This window comes from Schistocerca gregaria, chromosome 7, assembly GCF_023897955.1.
Source record: "Schistocerca gregaria isolate iqSchGreg1 chromosome 7, iqSchGreg1.2, whole genome shotgun sequence".
NCBI lineage: Eukaryota > Metazoa > Arthropoda > Insecta > Orthoptera > Acrididae > Schistocerca > Schistocerca gregaria.
In genome coordinates, this window is record NC_064926.1 from 134,197,023 (window position 1) to 134,218,799 (window position 21,777).

Genomic DNA, 21,777 nt, shown 5'->3' on the forward strand with positions numbered 1-21,777 from the left:
CACAGCCAATATGATGGCTAGGACACTTGGAGAGAATGGCAGAGGATAGAATTCCAAAGAAAATGATGAAAGGTGTGATCCATTCAGCTAGGCGAAAAGGGAGACCTAGAAGAAGATGGAAGGTAATAATGGATATCACCAGTATGGGAGTCCTGGAGTGGAAAAGAGCAGCAAATAACTGAGAAGTGTGGAGGAAGATTGTTTAAGAAGCCAAGGTACACCAAGGGCTGTATTACTACTGAAGAGAAGAGAGTTCCTATATGACATGATCGCTAACCCCCGTTTCTATACTGATGTTGATAAGGTCTGGCTTACTTGTAGCTACAAGATCTAAGATATTTCCATTGTGTGCTGGCTGCCGAGCTAGCTGCTCAAGATAATTTTCAGAATAGTCTTCAAAAGTATTTCACAAAGCTGTCTGTCTGTACCCTCTGCAATGAATCCATAGACATCCCAGTCTATACTCGGCAGGTTAAAGTCGCCTCCAGCTAGTATTGCCTGATCTGAGTATTTACGCGCTACTGACTGTAGACGTTCTTTGAATGACTCTACAACTGCCACAGCAGAATCAGGTGGCTGACAAAAACATCCAACAATTAACTTAGTTTCACCTACACCTGTTATATGTGACAAGATGGCTTCACTGTCACACTCAGCTTCGACCTCCATGCACCTTTCCACCATTGTGTGTATGATTTGCCCAAAGTAGGTTATGCCATTATGGCATGGTATTTTGTAGACTTCAGCTTTCCACAAACCTAAAGCAACCTTTACTGAGTCGAGAAGGCTTAATATGATGCTTCTTAAGGATTCTACTTAATTTGGACAAAGTATTGCCCACGTATGGGAGTAACATTCTGTGCTTGAATAGCTCCTCCTCTCCTTTGTGTTGTTGATTGTCATTTTCATTCCTCATTAGAGCAGTATTAAAGTGAGGGGGAATATCCATTACTTTTGAACACAAATTGTAGGCACTAAACCTTCTTTGGAAGGCTGTGTTCAGGTACAACATGATCCCAGCACACAACTGTTCAAAGCGCATTCATATTACGTGAAGAGGGTTGGCAGGTAGTTGCCTGCAAATACAGATCCTTATGTGCAGGCTTACGGTAAATGGAATGCCCCAATTACACATCCATTTTATGACTGACTAAGATAACTAGTAATAGCAGACAGACACCTTTTCCCACATTAAACATTGGCAACCCTTGTGGACTGAATTTGTGTGTCATGGAAACTGGCAGTTCCTCCTTACTGTAGAGCCACACTACACAATTATCATTTACTTATCAATACAAGACTTCTGGTATAAGGAACTCATTTGACATCTTCACAATACCAGCTGTCACAAAAACATCTAGCGGAAAAAAAGTTTCCGCAACTGGTTCAAACACATTTGAAGGCAAATATTTTGAGAAACAAGAAAATGATTTGCACCAGAAAAGTTTTTCTTTCATTGCAACTGTAAAAACTTAAAAGGCGGCCCACCTACTTATGACACAATAAGAAGAAAATCAGCTAATCTAAAAGGTAGAAGTAAATTTTTGGTTGTATAAGAAGTCACAGCAGTTGTGAGCTCCTTTTGCAACAGTAATGAAGAACTGGATTTTGTAGCCACATTAAAATCTAATCTGTCAAATATTAGAGAAACACTAGAGGAAGTTAATGAAGAGGAGATGGAAGATATGATATATTTGACAGAACACTAAAAGACCTATGTGGAAACAAGGCTCCTGGGGTAGACAACATTCCCTCACAATTGATGAGTTCTTGGCACAGCCAGCCATGGCCCAACTATTCCATCTGGTGTGAAATATAAATGAGATAGGCAAATTACGCTCAGACTTCAAGACGACTTTAATAATTACATTTCCAAAGAAGACACACGGTGACAGGTGTGAAAACTATTGAAGCACCAGTTTAATAAATCATGGTTGCAAAATACTGACACATGATTTTTTACAGAAGAATGTAAAAACTGGTAGAAGCCAACCTTGGGCACGATCAGTTTGGGTCACAGAGAAATGTAGGGACGCACAAGGCAATACTGGTTGACACTATGGCATACCTCAGAAGGTAGCCTGTAGAAAGGCAAACTTATATTTATAGGACTTTTAGACTTAGAGAAAGCTTTTGACAATGTTGAGTAGGATACACTCTTGAAAATTCTTCAGACAGCAGGGGTAAAATGTAAGGAATGTACAGTTATTTACAGTTTGTACAGAAACAAGATGGCAGTTGTAAAACACAAAGGGCACGAAATGGAAGCAGTAGTTCAGAAGGGAGTGAGACAGGGTTGTAGTCTGTCCCCAATGATTTGAGTTGTGCACTGAACACACTGTGACAGAAACCAAGGAAAAATTATAAATTTGTACAAGAATTAAAGCTCAGTAAGATGAAATAAAAACATTCAACTGTGCTGATAACATTATAACTCCTTTAGAGACAGCAAAAGGACTTGGAGGGGCAGTTAAATGGAATGGATAATGTCTTGAAAAGAAGTTATAAGATGAAGGGTAATAACAGACTGTAGTTGAATTAAATCAGGCAATGCTGAGGAATTAGATCAGAAAACAAGACACTAAAAGTAGTATATTTTTATTTAGGCAACAAAATAACTGATCATTGCCAAACTAGAAAGGATATTAAATGCAGAGTGGAAAGCATTTAAGAAAAAAAGAACTTTGTTAACATTAAATATAACTGCACAAAAACTGTGGACTGACTGGACAGATAGATGTGTGGTCCACACGAAAAGATATACCGTCACACAATGTGTGAATATGCCTAGCTTTTTTGTAAAATAAAGAATGAATGGTAACACTTTGTTAGGACATGACATCTGTTGTCATCAGAGCAAAATCCCTCTATCCCACTTAATTACAGTTAAACATTTCAAAATGTTCCTCTGTCTAGACTACATAAATATGGAACAATATAATGTTCAAATCTCTCACAGTTCATGGTCTGTTATCTATGTCCCACAGTGGTTCGCCTCAATGATCTGCCTGCAGCTCCTGTTGTGCTTTACTATTCTCCCATCCTATTTTATCACTCAAATTGTCTATTACTTCTTCCTTAACATTCACAACCACTGACATATCTATCTTACATTTTCTGAAAAGTTTTTCATGTTAATTCCCTACTGACACTCAGTAATTATATCTACTTATTAACAATTAACAAAATATGCTGAACTATGTGACATGTTTTTGGACTAAAGATCATATCTTTGGAAGTTCACAGTCCTAAAGCATCGTTTGCACGCTGACCATAGCACCGCCGTGAAATGGCATCAGTGTTCTGACTTGCACACCAATCAAAAAAGCAGGCCGTGCCACATCTCCAGGTAGACAGAGTTCAGCACTACCAGTCAATATTGACTTAACCAATCACAGGTCACACCAAGTTCGGTCGCAAACTTTGAGAGCATAAGTACTAAGTAATAGGATGACAATACTTACCAAGAATACTGCAAGGAGTAATAGAGAGTAAATCTAATTGTACATAGGAGAGACAAGACAACATCAGGACACCTCATAAGGTATTCTATTGATCTGGAAGTGTTTTGTACACATCACTTTGTATTCCTGCCACTGGCCATTACAACATCTCTCCTTCCTTGTTTTTGTTGATGCTGATTCCCAAAGTAGTAACCAACACAACAGGGAGAGAGTTGGTTGGTTGATTCAGGTGAGGGGACCAAACAGTGAGGTCATCAGACCCATCAGAATAGGGAAGGAAGTAGGTCATGCCGTTCCAAAAGAACCATCCCGAACTTTGCCTGAAGCAATTTAGGGAAAGCATAAATCAGGACGGCTGGACGTGGGTTTGAACCGTCATCCTCTGGAACGAGTGTCCAGTGTGCTAACCACTGTATCACCTCGCTCGGTCAGGGAGAAGGTTAACAAATATCATCATCATTATACATCTCAGTGCAATGATTATATTTCATTCCATAATATGAATTCATCAAAAATAAGAGATACAAGGAAACAATGTTTGCTAAAATGTGATCTGTATACTTCCTTCATGGCCTCAGCGCTTTAATTTGGTCAAAATAAACAAACCAATAAATTAATTCTGCGTGTGTGGTGCAGAAAATGAATGATACGTTTGTTTAAATTCTGTCAAATATAAGATTTATCTGAATTAAGCCCCTAAATGAGATCCTCATTCTTTGATAGCAAGCACTTTTATTGTTCATGTAGGTGATAAAACAGATGTGTGGAAAACTATGCCAACCCCACACCTATTCATCCAATGTTTAGCCAATACACCAGTCATGAGTGACAAGAGAAGAAATCACTGGCTATAGAAGTTACAGCTGAAAAAGTGAGTTTATGTAATGCAATGCCTGCATAATGTCAATGACACAGTGGAAGTACAGTATAAGGGGCAGTCAAGTAAAAACATGGCAGATGGGGAAAAAAAAGTAAACAGTTTATTATTTCAGAAGTAATTACTGTAACTGTTACTACATAACCCAACTGTGTGACAAGACAGTTGCTGCTCCCACGAAAAAATGTTTGCAATTGCTTACAGACCCTGGGCACACCTCTTTGTCAGTAACAAATAGACTGCCACAAATGTCTTTTTTATTGCACATGAACAGATTAGGACTGTATGGAGGATATGTAGGGGCTTCCAAGTAAAACTTTTGCAAACTACTCTTAAAAAAGCATGTGAACCTGCAGATTTTTTTGGAGCCCAGAAGAAAGATTTTTGTGGCCATCAATTTGCTTTGGATAACGATGTACATAGGCAACTTCAGACATTTTTTCATGAAGCCATTGACCATCTTGTCTCACAGTGGGATCAATGTATTAACACAAAGTGATTACTTTTGAAAAATAAACAGTCTGTAGCCATTCAAATATATCTTACTTGAGCTATGTTACAATATATTAAGCAAGGTTTCAACAATGAACCAGAGTTGGCAGGCAGGCAAATGGATTAATTCCTTTTGCAAATGATGTTAATTGGGCTGAAATTAATGCTCAGCTAATGTCATCACTTGTGTGTTCACAGTTCCCATTTTAAGAGAAAAAAATTTGTTTTCTGTGAAGTTTTTGAAAAGTGCCACTTCTAAACTTTAAAGTTGTATGAATGAGTTCAAATTTTGAACTAAGATAGATAATTAGATAAACTCAAATTGAAAATTAGTATCCAATAATCTAAATGCAGCACATAAAATTAATTCTTACGTGAATTAAATGCACTTGAATGGTTTCAAGTGGTTCAAATAAATAAAAAACCCATTTTTATGATAAACTTGAAAACTTGATTTCAAAAAGGTAGCTTCATTTGTAGTTTACACACAAAAATCAGACTTGTGCGAATTGGTTCAAATTTTGTAAGAAGGTAGACAAATACATGAAATTAATGGTCTTCCAGTCATTTTGTGAAACCTCTATACATTGCCATGATATAAGCAACACGGTTCGAAAGACAATAAAAACCCTACACCATATCAGTCGTCACCAGAGTCAATAAAAATCTACATTGATTGCCAAGCTATGGCAGTCTTATGTCAACATTATGATACAGTAGCAGTAGGGAACTAGACTGAAAAATGCTCCCATTACAGGAAAAAAACAATGCAAAAGTGTCCTGGGCAGAGTCAGGAATGTAAAAGGAGGGAACTAGCTTTTTGACTTATCTGGTAGTTTCAAAGACACTGAAATAAAAATTCTGATTATATACATATATATTCATAAATGCTTAACATTACAGGATCAATGTTGTAAAATGCAACATTAACATGGGTGTAAGATTCTTGAATACAGAACCAATTAGCAACTGAATACACATTACATTTTATTCTCTGGTACAAAATCTTTCAAAAGGAAGAAAAGATCTACAGGTAAGACTTACAGCTGATGGTGTTTCATTCATGTGTAAAATTGCTCTCATATAAGGCAAATTGTAAAATTTGATGGATTTCACATAACAATATTAACAATCATATTACAAGTATTATATGGAAGCATCACATTTTGGTGTTTTGACTATAAGCTCCAGGCATATGTTATATAGGCACCCCCAGTCAGTCATTTGCTGACATTAAAATTTATTTTTCTTCTCAGTAATACTGTAAATGACAAAATATTTAGATCATAATCATTATGGCTATATTGGTGTTCTGTGATTCGAGGCCACAGACAATTTCTTAAACAAATCTTATTTGCATCATTTGAAGTACTATTTTGATGACACTAATAATTGGAAAAAAAACAAATGTACAGTAACAAACAGTTCATGTAAATGATCTTGCACTTCATCGCACCTCACATGATTTTGAATGATATGAGAACAAAACCTTTTGAACAAGAATCCTCAGTTTACTTCTCAGAAACAATACTACAAATTGTGTAACTTCAACTATTTAAGATATTCCCTAATCTTTGTTTCTTCCTCCTTTTCCTTTTTTGGCAGTAACACACACCATTTTTAATGTTGATTCAACAGTAAACATATTGTATCTTATAAGAGAATAATTATTGTGAAGTGACAAACTAAAATGTGATTTTGATTTGACATACATCAAACTGTGGCAGTGAATTTAATGACAGCACAACACAATAAGAAAGAAATGAAATTAAAATAGAAAAAATTAAGGCAAGGAAACCAGCAGTATTTGGACCCTGGTAGAGTCAATAACATTATTTGGTACATCAACCAGATAAAGTGAACTATTAAATTAAACATTTAACCCATAAATACAATACTTCTCAATTTTAATAACTTGTTTGCACATTCATTTGCCACCAGTCAAAAACTTAATCAGCTGAATGGTAACTGAAAGGTTGACCACAATTACAACAGGCTGGGACAGGGATACTTTGAAACATTTCTGTGGTGATTGGTTTGCAGTGTCAGAACTGTGATTCCTTTTTTAATTAGCAGTTATTATGTAAAATCCTTCTGATATATCACTTTCATTATTCTTCTGAATATCTGAAGTCAGGACACAAACAAGTTCTGGCAATTTCAATATTAAATGGGTCAAGCATATTGGAAAGCAAGACAAAATAATTAATACATACAAATTTCCATGACACACACCTGCTATTACATGGACAGGTTGTTGTGGATGTCATCTGCACTGCAGCACACTGTGAATGTGTATCTGTTACAAACAGTATGTTGAAAGAAATAGGTATTCTACTTACGATGGTTGTATGTGGCATTCCACATATGTAGATTAAAATTCAACACCAGAGAAATTACGGACCACAAATAAACAAGAAGGGCAAACTGGCATGTGAAATAAATGAATGTGTGTTCTATACATATATCAATACCTTACACTTTTTAACTGTTGTACCAACCAACCCAAAGTAAATGAGGGCACACAGAGTTCTTTAATTGATAACAGCATGAATAGTAGTAATTCACATTCATGCGAAATTTTATTAGGAAACTGAAAATTTGATGTAGTTGCCCTTAGTCCATAGTTTGACAATAGTTTTTGTAATCTAAGGTATTAGCCAGATAATGTACACACTGAAAATAATTACCAAAATGGAGTATTGTTTATATGTACATATGGAAAGATACTAATGGCAATACATCTTCAGAGTAAGAGTATCTTTCTAACTGCAAAAGCTTAAATTTAAAATAGATAAAAATGAAAGAAATAGCTCCCACAAACATGACTCACTTTTAATGGTTATTTAATTTTATTTTCGGCTTCAATTTCACAGACCAACTGTTTCCATTATGAATAGCTTTGTTCACCTTTTGACTGATTGGAAGAAAATACATATGCTGCTGTTCAAATGACTGAAGGCAGAAAAAAAAGTCTGCATTTTGTTGAACAAAAGGCACTTTTTTAAATTTCAAATAAAAAGTTATTTTGTCTGTAATGTGAATACCACATACTATGACATGCTAACATTAAATACTTTTGCACACCGTTCATAAAAAGAGCAGCTCCTTTTCTCAACAATCTGAATGGAATTACTGAACAATTCTTTGCATACATATTATAATGTTCTATTGCAAGCACGATGCATATTTAGTTACCAGTAAACAGCACAGTTATAAAAAACAGAAGAAAGGAAAAGAATGTGTTGGCAGTAAAGGTGTGTACCAGAATTTGGGTTCATTGAAAAGCAGGCTATCATCTGGTGTCATATACAAATGTTCAGGGACTTCATATTTGTAAGTATGAAACTATGTATGCATGCTTTTTAAACCTGAAATCTATGTTACAGTTACTACAGATGATGAAAGTTGTGTCTAAACTAAAATATGGAAGGAAGTGTACTTTTTTTTAATCTCATTAAAGTTATCGGATGAAGTCTTCCTAAGGAATCTCCCTTATGAAATTGTAACCAGAAACTGCCAATGCAGGTGTGTGTGTGTGTTTTCAGTCAGCTCTGTATGAGGACTCATCCACAAGCTTAGAAATGTTTTCCATTTTGTTTATGTGCCTATTGAGCACTGAATGGCTCAACAATATGATGAGTAGTTAACTTACACACACTATTATCTATACCAAGGAGATTTCATTACCATATATAATAAGGAAAAGGATTGTTCAGGACCTAAGTAGGAAATCGAGAGGAACATAGGAGAAAAAAACGAGTGGACAACCAGCAACTGCTTTTCCATACTCTCTGAGTAGCCTCACTCCCGCAAACTTTCCCAAATTAAAGAACTTCTAGTTCTATAATATAAGGTCCACATTTCTCACTAAATAACAAAATAAAGTCTTCACTTACATAACCACAGCATTTGAGTTTCAGGGGCCAATAATATGTCATATTGGGTGACATCATAGAAACATTTTGTGTCTACTTTACGGGATATTTAATTAAGCAGAAGAAAGGAGAAACTGTGCAAACATGGTAGAATTATATTGCTCAGTTTTTATGGTAAGCTATTTGTGTATGTCCACTGTTGGTTTCAAATCTCAAATGAGTTACAAATGTTATACAATGCTGGTTTGCCACAAGAGATGACAAACAAACCAAAATAACATAAGTAATAGACAGATATGATGCTGGAGAGTCTTGGAATACAAATAATCAAAGGAATAAAGATACCTATCATTGTGTAGCTATTCTTATTATCTTAAAATAATAAAATATCATACTCCATACTGGCAAAGAGCTCAGCAGACAGCAAAATGGATAAATTATCACTGTATACGTATGGGGTTACCAAATACCTGCAGTCAATGTTTTCAATTATAAAATGTGGGTGTGTGAACAATATGCATCATGGGATCTGAACCTCTTCATAAGCCCATCTTTTGAAAACTTAGAATTATGACTGTCATCATTATTTGTTCTGCACTGTGAGACACTCACAGAGGGGAACTATCACAGCTGCCAACAGTATGACATGTCTAAAGTACAATATCAGAAACAAATATGAAAATATGCCTTATCATCTACACAAAAAGCTGTAGGTGCTTCATAAACATCTAGAGTAAATTCTTCAGTGTCAAATTTTGGCATTACATGGACCTATCAGTTCAACTACACAATAGAGATGTCAAATGAATTTCCTTAGAACTGAGAGTAAATGCCAAAGTTAAATTTTTAATAGAGGTAGGGAAACTAGCATGACTTAAAATGTGTATATTGGTGAAATTGCACAGTGCCCATAAGTGTATATTAGCATAAAGCATGTTTAATTTCAATGATTATAAATTTGTTGTACATTTTGCACAGTTAATGTACTGATGGTTGTAACATCTCAGATCACCCATAAGATTTTTTACTGATACTAATCACTCATTCATTGAATTTTTGTTACTGTCCCACTGGTGCTTACAAAAACCACTTTAAAACAAACTCTCGCCAAAAATAAGTGTCCTGTAACTTCTTGTTGCACACAACTCAAGTGAGCGAAGTGCAGGTCCAATACACAACAAGAGAAGGGCTATTAAAGTTATGAGGCCAAATCTAGTGAAGGGAAAAAAGGAAGGAAGCTTAATATTTACGTATCACCACAGATATGCACTATGTAATAGTTTATCCCACATGAAAATGTTACATATGCAACACAATACTCTTAAATCATAAAATAGACAAAAATATGCTTTTTTCTTCTTATACAAATGACCAATGCAATTTTGTAGGTCCCTATAATAAAAACTTTAAAAATAGTATGTTATTGATAACAGTAATATATTTATGTGAACCTTTCACTTTGTGCTATAGTTTCATTCATAAACACAGTAACTCTAATATTACAAGGAGATATATTCCTGTCAGCGAGTACATGAACTTCACCTTCTGAAGGTAAACTCTGGTCAGGTATTTATCCTATCTCCTTATAATTTCAAAAGTTTTCTTGATTTAACTTCGTAATTTTACAGTTTTCTCAACTGAATTTTCCTGTTGATGCAAACATGAAGTAAAATCAGATATGTATACTCGTAAGACTCCAATTTTACACAAATAAATATAAGCTTTTCATATAGCCTTAGCAATAAAACACACAATACTAAAACATTTTAGAATGATTATGAAAGACAAAAATCTTTAAAGGCTATACACAAATGTAAATAATACTGTTCTGGAATAATTTCTTTCCTCTTTTTTGAATAGATGTATTAGCATCAATTACTAATGTTACATGCTCTTAAAGCAGCAGAAGAAATGAAGTTATTGTGCGTGTACTAAAAATGCTTCAACAGAAGCCAGTCAATGTGTAAATTACTTATTGTCCCTTGACATACACAGTAAATTATCCACTCACTCATCACTTTTTACCATTTTAGTATATCACTACCAAGCAAAATAATCACCAAGGCAGCTTTTAAAACTTGTTTATCAGTTAACTTCCTCACAACAAAGGTAGCAAAACAATGCTTTATACAACATGTAAAAAACCTTCAGTTACCCGTTTTCCTTCCTGAATTTATATGGGATACACTGCTTTGTATTTCATGAAGAGGAACATGCAATAAATGACAACGAGCACCTGTTAAATAAAGAGGTGAGGTTTTGATTTAAAGATAGGTCTATACATAAAGGACAAGTCTATTACTAACAAATAGGAACCCTGCGGTCATAGCAGAAGTGACACATGTAAATACTTTTTCTCAGTAACTTGCAAAAGAAGGTAACATATCAAACATTTAATTTGATTGAAATATTTACTTATAAATGTCAAAATAATGTTATTAATGAACAATATTCTTTACTGAATAATGTCGCTTAATAATTTCTGAAAATGCTATGTACAATGATAACTTTGACCAGATGTAATGTATACAGAACTTCTCACAACTACATTGTAAAGAGAATGCATAAACTTAAACACCTACTGTCACACTGTACATAAGAAATAGCATCTGGATAGTAACTAATGAACCTTCCAAACCAAATGTTGCACATAATCACAATAACTAATTACATCTGAAGTAATGAGAACCATAAGGGGCTAAAACACACTGTTACTGACTTTTAGATTATAGCAAGTAGGCATGTTCCTGCCATCTATTGCTCTTATGGTGAATCAGCTTTATCTCTATCAGTAGACCCACATTGTGAACATGAAGATTAATAAAAGTATGTCTCACCCATTTCTCAGATATTCATCTGCATATAGGCCCAAAGCACAACACATTATTTTGTTACTCTGCAGTGCTCAAGTGTCATCTAGCATTTCCAACATAATTTAGTGTCTACATCATGTACATAGCAGTAGCATTTTGTAATCAGGGGAATAGTGGCAGTTTTAACTGAATGTCAAACTAGAGAATGTGCTTAATGACAATGATGATATTGAGGAACATGAAGTGTTGGAACAGGTCATAATTATGTTTATGGTGCATTCATTATCTGTTCTAAATGTTCTAATTCTAGTTTCACATTAATTACAAACTTTACAATTGTCAAACAACACTATTGTCACACCCTCCACATGGAAATTTTGAGCTTTAACATTAATAATAAAAATAATCCTAAATATTAATTAATATTTCAACCATAAAATGGGCACATTATTTTTTCATAGGTAATAACAGAAGTTGAGACTTGGTTAAAAAAACAGTTCAGACCTATGAGAGTGGTGGTTTGTCTATAAATATGATTTTCCAAACATCTCTTTTCCCAAAACTTTGTGTCTGTGCTTTGGGCTCTCATGGTCCACAGTGTGTCATTTGATGAATGAAAATCTTTTATATCAGTTCCTCAGCACCCTCATGAGAATCATACTGACTAACTGAAGCAGACAGAATCTAATTAGTTTTCTTGTCCTCATAGCTTACAAAAAGCTTCCTTTAACAAATGAGGAAAAAGGAAAAAAATACATAAAGCTTATAAACATTATTTCACACCCACAAATGGACACTAATCAGATGCTAATACAGACCAAATTGCTGCTTAAGTAATTACCCATGTAAAAGTCATACCACAGAATAATCAGATGCCTGTTTATCAGTAAGTTTCATCATCTACATAAGTATGTACTTAAATACAATGGGAGACTGCAATAGCTCTATGTACACAGCTATGCAGTGTTCTGATGTAAATCATAGTTACCTTAATGTTATACAGGTACTGATAATAGTCTGCATGGCTTAAAACCAATCAAAATTTCTTGTGTCTCTTAAATACCAATTACAATCATTGTTCAATTAAATGGAATACAGAGATTTTTGTAACATGCCTATTAAATCTTTTCTTTCATTATACAAACTAACATGGCTGTTAGGATTATAAAGGTATCACAGATTGTAATTCAACCATAAAATGAAACTCACAGTTGATCAATTCAATGCTTACTTTTTCTGTGGGGGAAAACAGCATCATAGGAACAACATAAAAGCAGCTCTTGGAAAAGAAGTAAACACAGTTTTTCTTTTCACAGTACAAAAATGTCTCACAGAAATTTGTCTTTTGCTATAGAAGTCACTGATGTGACTCGGTTCAAATGGGTTCCAAGTGACTTCAGTAATAAACTGAGACACAAAAGCCTATAAATTCATGAAATTTTGTCTATATAATATCTCAGGGATAATTAGGCAGTTGTGTGTTTACATATGATGCAAATGCTACTGCTTCATTTAAAACAGGCATCAGCCATGAGCACAAACTAAAAGCACTTACCATAGAATTCAAAATTCAAGCACTTTTCATGAAAAAATTACAGTATGCCAATCATCATACAAAAAGAACACCACTTGGACTTTGGTACCCCTGTGTCTAGCACAGCTAATACACATATAATGAAGCAGAATTTGTGCTGCTCATTCTACCACTCTTCATGAATCTTCTTAAGTGTAGCAAATGCCCGCTGCGTGATATTAAGTCTGGGCTCAACAGGTAATAGCAGCTCTTCATCCATAAGGCTAAGGCCACAAAGACCTGTGAAAGTAAAGTTTTTCAATTAACTGTTGGAGGATATGAATATGATGTAGAAATTACATGCAGTAAAGACAGCTGCTACTATGTTTTCAAGCATTTACTGTAAGGTCCCAAAGTACAAAGTGTGAACAAAGATTTAATTATCATTATTAATTTTCTGTTTCTTTTCAAGTGTATATTTGCAGTCATGGTACACATTGAAATCCCTGTGCCACAGTACTGTGGCCTGACACATGAAAATCCAAAATAAAATGGTGTAATGTTTCCCGAAGAACCAAAATGCAGACTTCTACAATCAAAGTCTCCAACAAGTCATCTAATGTTGGGACAAATGTGTTACACTTACATTAAAAGATGGATATGTTGAGGTGGACTAACCCCATCACCAAGTTGATTTTTTTGGTATAATAAGTGAAGGGTATAGCAGAAGAAGTGTTAGCCAACAGGAGCATATTTTGAGTTATTCCATAATAAGACAAGACCATAAGCAAAACAAGACAAAACACTTTATACACTAAACTGCCATTACTAGTGCTATCTACACGGTGTCTGTAATTAAAGCTGCAGTTTCAAAATGCTATAGAACAAGAACCATTGACCAGAATGACATCAAATTTGAACAGTATATTATTGAAGCAGGGGGAAACATCACTGGGGAAAAAAAAGAAAATAGATGGCGCTGTAAGCATCAGAACATGCACACCAACAGATGCACTGACATGACAGTTCCTCAGTTTGTGCCCAGGATGCCCAACATCACTACCTCCACAAAGGATTGTGTACTGTCAGTAGCCCTGCAGAAGTTCCATACATTCATTCAAGAGTTTGAAAAAAGGCATTGGTCCAATGTCTGCAAAGTGTTTGGAGAAAATGTTTACAAGTTCTTTTGAAGTGGTACATGGTACAGGAGGAAACAGCTGATCCGATGTCTGTTAAAGATGCGGCCACAGTGTTGCAGGAGGGGTCGAGCGGTGGTGTGCAAAGATTCAGTGCATAGAGAATTGCCCGAGTGTTGGATCTGCCTATGAGCATGGTGCACAAAATCACACGAAACATCCTGCATTGCTGTCCATACAAAAATAAACCATGCTCAGGAGTTACTTTCTGCTAAATGCCAGCAAGACAAATGTTCACTCTGGAATTGTTTGCTTGCATGGAAGTGGGCAATGAATGGCCATGGAACACTCTGTACATAGATGAAGTCCATTCCCATCTCCAAGGACATGTAAATACACAAAATTGGAGAATATAGGCAACAGGAAATGCACACACACACGTCAATTGGCACCACATAATTTTGCAAATGTGACTGTGTGGTGCAGGTTGGAGGCTCTGTTTTTCTTAGGGCGGTATTTTACAAGTCCTGCAGGTACTATTAAGTGCACTGTCAGTGGTAAATGTTATGAGAATCTTTTGCACACCAATGTCATTCCAGCTCTTCAACAGTGTGGAAGTGGGGGTAAGACCATTTTTTGCAAGACAGCACTCCTCCAAACAATGCACAGCCAGTGGCAGAGGCAGTTTGGAAATGCTAGAATTATCGGCCGTCATTTTACCATAGCCAGGCTGTCCTGATCACTTTGTCTTAATTGGTGTGACTTCTGGCTGTGGAGTTATCTGAAAGATGATGTGTTCTGCACTCAAATTATGAATTTAGCCAAACTGAAGTGATGCACTGCGCAATGTATTCTGAATGTGATCCCCGAGACACTCCGATCTATTGTAGAATATGCTGCTTCTCAACTTCAGCTTGTAGAGTGGCACATAATGACATAGTCACTACGTTCTATGTTAATACTGATCAAGGACAATGCGTGGCAGAACTTGAGAGAACACAATTCCATCTAAGGGAAACTGTTGTCAGTGACATCCTGTCATATGATTTTTATTTCATGAAAGATAACTGATCAAACTGCATGCAAGATCATTAAGGATCAATTCATTTGATAAAGTATTGCAAGGTACAGGAAGATTACTTTGAGTGAATGTGGCAACAGAACTATTTGCTAATGTAATACGTGTTGTGTAACTACTGGAAGAAAACGAGGAAGCCTGGTGATTTGTACACATTAGTTTTGTATGCATATGTTTGTGGTTAGAAAGTTGCCAAAGTTTATAGCTTGTGTTCTTGGTAGTAGTTTCTGTGAAAATGAGTGAATTAAGTGAGTCAAGTGTGGATGAAGATTGTGAAAACGTCAGTAAACCTAGCACAAAGAAGAGAAAATCCGACGGAAGCATAAGAGATGTGATGAAAAAACTTGAAGTCTGTACTCACGAAACTGGGCCCGATTGCACATGTAAAAGACTACAGTGTTTTGATAGAGTTTGTGAAGGTGAAAGAAAAAGATGAATTTCTCATTTTAATAGTTTAGAATCTAATGATGCTTAGTCCATGTACTTGGCTGGGCTTATCAATGTTTATGACGTCAAAAATCGCAGACCAAGAAACCCCCAACAGACAAGAGAGGAAATTATGATCACAAACATTGTAGGACCTAAGAAGAAGTTAAGCAAAGTGTTGTTGATCACATTGCATCGTTTAAGGGCCGTATAAGCCATTATAGATTTGATGAAACTAAAAAAATGTACTTGCCAAACATTTTAAATTTGAAAAAAATGTACACATTGTACAAGACAGGTAGGTCTAGTGGTAAGATTGTGTCCTATGAATATTATATATAGATATTTGTACCTAAGTTTAACATAGCTTTTGGATATCCCAGAAGCGACACCTGCAGTGAATGTGACAGAAACCAAGCAGAAATGAAAGCTCTAAACCTCCAACTGGAAGAGACTAATGATGACAAGGAAAAAGCAAATATATTAAGCAGCATTAAGACAAAACAATGTGAGAATCAACCACACTTGAGGAAAGCTAACATATTTTATGACACAAAGAGAAAATGTAGGAAAATTTCAAGGAAATGGGAGGAAACTGAGGTACTTACCATTGATTTTCAAAAAAATTTAAGCTTACCTAATTTGAGCACAAATGACATTTACTACTGCCATTAATTGTCATTGTATTTGTTCAATGCCCACAGCCTATCTACAGGAAATGCAACTTCTTCTTCTTTTTTTTTTTTTTTTTGTTTTTTTTTTTTTTTTTTTTGCTTACCCAGAAACAGGAGGAGGTAAAGGTGCAGACAAAGTAGTATCGATGTTGCACTATTATTTCTTCACCATGTTACAGTCCAATGTCAAAAACTTGTACATATTTTGCGATTCTTGTAGCGGACAGAACAAGAACTACACCATGTTTTGCTTCTGTCATTATGTGGTACAAATCCTAAGAAAACTAAAGTGCATAACAATCATATTCCCTATTCACAGCCACTCTTACCTAGAATGCAATAGAGATATGGCCCTGATAAATGGCAAATTTACAGCAGAGATACCAGAACATTGGGTAAATGAAATAAAGAATGCCAGAGTAAAGCCTTCGCCTTTCACTGTGATTGAAGCTGACCAAAACCTATTTAGAAAATGGACTGCTTTTTTGGAAAATCACTATCACAAGAAATACCCATTTGCTACACGACCAATTCGTGAAGTAAAATTTTCAAAAGACCATTGTAGGTTAGTTGAACACAGATCATCTTACACTGGGTACTTTCTTATGTCACCGATCCTAACACAACACCAACTTACCAAGCTTTCAAGAGAGTTAGAAGATCCTGGTAATAATTCATCCTTCTCTTTACCACCAATTCTGTGTGAAGGTGAGAGAAAATGACTCAGCACTTTACCTTTGCTTTCACATACCAATAATCTATAGACCTATAATGAGTTATAGAATATACCTCATAACAATAGTGTAACCTTGAAAGTAATGAAAACTTATCAGTACAGGAAATATTTTTGCCACTATTGCGACAGATATTTAGTTATGTTATTAGTTAAATTCATAACACGCTATGTAAGTGGGTAGGTTACTATTTTATGACAAAAACCACCAGTAGGTTCCCTTGTTTTACCCCAAAAGTTTTGCTTATTTCCAGATCTGATTAAAATAAAACCTGGAAAGTACCCAGCCCTGCAGCAGCTGAAGCAGTTTTGCAGTCCATCTGCTCAAAAGTACTTTGAAGAACTTTCTCATTGACAAAAAATAAGCAGCAAGTAACAATATTAAAATAAAATCTATAAGGGCCTAATGTGTTAAAATCTAGAATTATTATAAACAGTAAACAGAATCTGTTTACAGGTTACTAGATCCACTGAAGAAGTACAGAAAGATAGTGGAAGCACAGAAAGATAGTGGACTTTCACCGTTTTCACCAAGTTTTTTATGACTACCATCCTTTTTATCATGTTTTTTGTGTACCAATTTAAGCTCTTAATTAATAATAAAGTACCTTAAAATTGAAAATGTGTTTATTGTATCACAATTATTACCTAAACATGATGTAAATAAAATAGAAAGAAACTTCCACATGGGAAAAATATATTAAAAACAAAGATTCCAAGACTTACCAAGCGGGAAAGCGCCGGCAGACAGACACATGAACAAAACACACAAACACACACACAGAATTACGAGCTTTTGCAACTGGCAGTTGCTTCGTCAGGAAAGAGGGAAGAAGAGGGAAAAATGAAAGGATGTGGGTTTTAGGGGAGAGGGTAAGGAGTCATTCCAATCCCGGGAGCGGAAAGACTTCCCTTAGGGGAAAAAAAGGACAGGTGTACACTCGCACGCACACACACACACACACACACACACACACACACACACACACACACACACACACACACACACACACACACACACCATCCGCACATACACAGACACAAGCAGACATCGAATAGATATAGAACAATAAAAATGTTGTTGTGATAATTATATAGTGAACGTTTATGATATACGAGAAAGAGCATAAAATTCGTCGTCCTGAAAAGTTACAAAAAAGTGACTATCATCATTTTTGTTTTGTGCTCTTCATTTTATATCCTCCCTACTTCGACCATCATCAGTTATTTTGCTCCCCAAATAGCAAAACTCCTTTACTACATTAAGTGTATCATTTCCTAATCTAATTCCCTCAGCATTACCCGAGTTAACTCAACTACATTCCATTATCCTCATTTTCCTTTTGTTGATGTTCATCTTATATTCTCCCTTCAAGACACTGTCTATTCCGTTCAACTGCTCTTCCAAGTCCTTTGCTCTCTCTGACATAATTACAATGTCATCGGCAAACGTCGAAGTTTTTATTTCTTCTCCATGAATTTTAATACCTACTCCAAAATTTTCTTTTTTTTCCTTTAGTGCTTGCTCAATATACAGATTGAATAGCATCGGGGAGAGGCTACAACCCTGTCTCACTCCCTTCCCAACCACTGCTTCCCTCTCATGTCCCTCAACTCTTATAACTGCCGTCTGGTTCTGTACAAATTGAAAATAGCCTTTCGCTCCCTGTATTTTACCCCTGCCACCTTCAGAATTTGAAAGAGAGTATTCCAGTCAACATTGTCAAAAGCTTTCTCTAAGTCTACAAATGCTAGAAACGTAGGTTTGCCTTTTCTTAATCTAGCTTCTAAGATAAGCCATAGGGTCAGTCTTGCCTCACGTGTTCCAACATTTCTACAGAATCTAAACTGATCTTCCCCGAGGTCTTCTACCAGTTTTTCCATTCACCTGTAAAGAATTAGGGTCAGTATTTTCCTGCTGTGACTTATTAAACTGATAGATAGGTAAATTTCACGTCTGTTAACACCTGCTTTCTTTGGGATCGGAATTATTATATTCTTCTTGAAGGCTGAGGGTATTTCGCCTGCCTCATACATCTTCCTCACCAGATGGTAGAGTTTTATCAGGACTGGCTCTCCCAAGGCTGTCAGTAGTTCTAATGGAATGTTGTTTACTCCCGGGTCCTTGTTTTGACTTAGGTCTTTCAGTGCTCTATCAAACTTTTCACGCAGTATCATATCTCCTATTTAATCTTCATCTACATCCTCTTCCATTTCCATAATATTGCCCTCAAGTACATCGCCCTTGTATAGACCTATATACTCCTTCCACCTTTCTGCTTTCCCTTCTTTGCTTAGAACTGGGTTTCCATCTGAGCTCTTGATATTCATGCAAGTGGTTCTCTTTTCTCCAAATGTCTCTTTAATTTTCCTGTAGGCAGTATCTATGTTACCCCTAGTGATATAGGCCTCTACATCCTTACATTTGTCCTCTAGCCATCCCTCCTTAGTCATTTTGCATTTCCTGTCCATCTCATTTTTGAGACGTTTGTATTCCTTTTTGCCTGCTTCATTTACTGCATTTTTATATTTTCTCCTTTCATCAATTAAATCCAATATTTCTTCTGTTACTCTACTAGCCCTCTTCTTTTTACCTACTTGATCCTCTACTGCCTTCACTACTTCATCCCTCAAAGCTACCCATTCTTCTTCTACTGTATTTCTCTCCACCATTCTTGTCGACTGTTCCCTTAAGCTCTCACTGAAACTCTGTACAACCTCTGGTTTAGTCAGTTCATCCAGGTCCCATCTCCTTAAACTCCCACCTTTTTGTAGTTTGTTCAGTTTTAATCTACAGTGCATAACCAATAGATTGTGGTCAGTGTTCATGTCTGCCACTGGAAATATCCTACAATTTAAAACCTGGTTTCTACATCTCTGTCTTACCATTATATAATCTATTTGAAATCTGTCAGTATCTCCAGGCTTCTTCCATGTGTACAACCTTTTTTTATGCTTCTTGAACCAAGTGTTAGCTATGATTAAGTTATGCTGTGGGCAAAATTCTACCAGGTGGCTTCCTCTTTTATTTCTTACCCACAATCCATATTCACTACTACGTTTCCCTCTCTTCCTTTTCCTACTATCGAATTCCAGTCACCCATGACTATTAAATTTTCGTCTCCCTTCACTATCTGAATAATTTCTTTTATGTCTCATCATACATTTCTTCAATTTCTTCGTCATCTGTAGAGCTAGTTGACATATAAAGTTGTACTACTGTAGTAGGCGTGGGCTTTGTGTCTATCTTAGCCACAATAAGGCGTTCACTATGCTGTTTGTAGTAGCTTATTCATTATTAAACCTACTCCTGCATTACTCCTATCTGATTTTGTATTTATAACCCTGTCTGTATTCATCTGACCAAACGTCTTGTTGCTCCTGTCACTGAACTTCGCTAATTCCCACTATATCGAACTTTAACCTATCCATTTCCCTTTTTAAATTTTCTAACCTATTTGCCCAATTAAGGGATCTGACGTTCCACGCTCCTATCCGTAGAATGCCAATTTTCTATCTCCTGATAACAACTTTCTCTTGAGTACTCTCTGCCCAGAGATCTGAATGGGGGACTATTTTACCTCCAGAATATTTTACCCAAGAGGACGACATCATCATTTAACCATACAGTAAAGCTGCACGCCCTCGGGAAAAATTACGGCTGTAGTTTCCTCTTGCTTTCAGTCGTTTGAACTACCAGCACAGGAAGGCCGTTTTTGTTAGTGTTACAAGGCCAGATCAGTCAATCATCCAGACTGTTGCCCCTGCGACTACTGCAAAGACTGCTGCCCCTCTTCAGGAACCACACGTTTGTATGGCTCTCAACAGATACCCCTCCGTTGTGGTTGCACCTATGGTACAGCTGTCTGAATCGCTGAGGCACGCAAGCCTCCCCACCAATGGCAATGTCTATGGTTCATGGGGGAGTGGTGTACATTATCATCAACAAATTCAGCTGTAAATGCTGTGATGAAGGCAGTCACTGTTACTCTATGAATTGTAAAACATAAATGCAGTTGACACTCTTATTAGCAGTAGATGAATATACAACAGCCTCCACCATTCGACCTTTTGGTGCCAAACGACATTGTACTGCAGCATCAACACCAGCCTTGTTCATATTGCAATATAATACCTGAACTAACTTCAGTGTAACTGTGCCATTCTTTCTGATGTGTGGTTCAAATTACAGTATTAGCATTGTAGACATCAAATAGAGATCTGTCTTGTATTCAGATTTCACGGCCAACACACTGTCTCTGCATTGCTTAGAGGGAACTAATGAAAAACTGAACGCAACAAATGTTGAAAGGTGATGGGGGCAACAGAGCCAATAGGAAGAGATAGGTCCTACTCTGTGGCCTGGGCATCATCCAAGGAGGAGTGAATGAGAAAACACAAGGAACACAGTCCAGGGAGGGGAAACGGAGATCTTGGCAGAGGAAACCAAGGCACATTCCAACTGGTTATCCCATTTGAGGGCATGAATAAGGACAACGATGACACTTCTAATACATAAAGAGAATGGGATATGTGAGATGATGAGGGACTTGTCGAATGGAGATTGCATAAGAAACCAAGAGCTGGTACCATTGAATCTGAAGAGAGAAGATCCCAGCTTGACTTCTATGGGATTAGTCCGAAAGGCACCAATGGCCAGATGCACACGACGATGATGGACTACGTCTACCAG

General features: G+C 36.3%; 1 protein-coding gene across 1 annotated transcript in view; it reads right to left on the reverse strand.

Moving 5' to 3' along the window:
- Positions 1-5,692: 5,692 nt before the first annotated feature.
- The window catches only part of LOC126281431 (geranylgeranyl transferase type-1 subunit beta), a 41,199-nt gene continuing 25,114 nt past the window's right edge, over positions 5,693-21,777 (reverse strand). Inside the window, exon 7 of the mRNA XM_049980390.1 lies at positions 5,693-13,337. Within this exon, the coding sequence (XP_049836347.1) occupies positions 13,225-13,337 (113 nt within the window). The 3' untranslated portion in view covers positions 5,693-13,224. The remainder of the gene's footprint in view (positions 13,338-21,777) is intronic.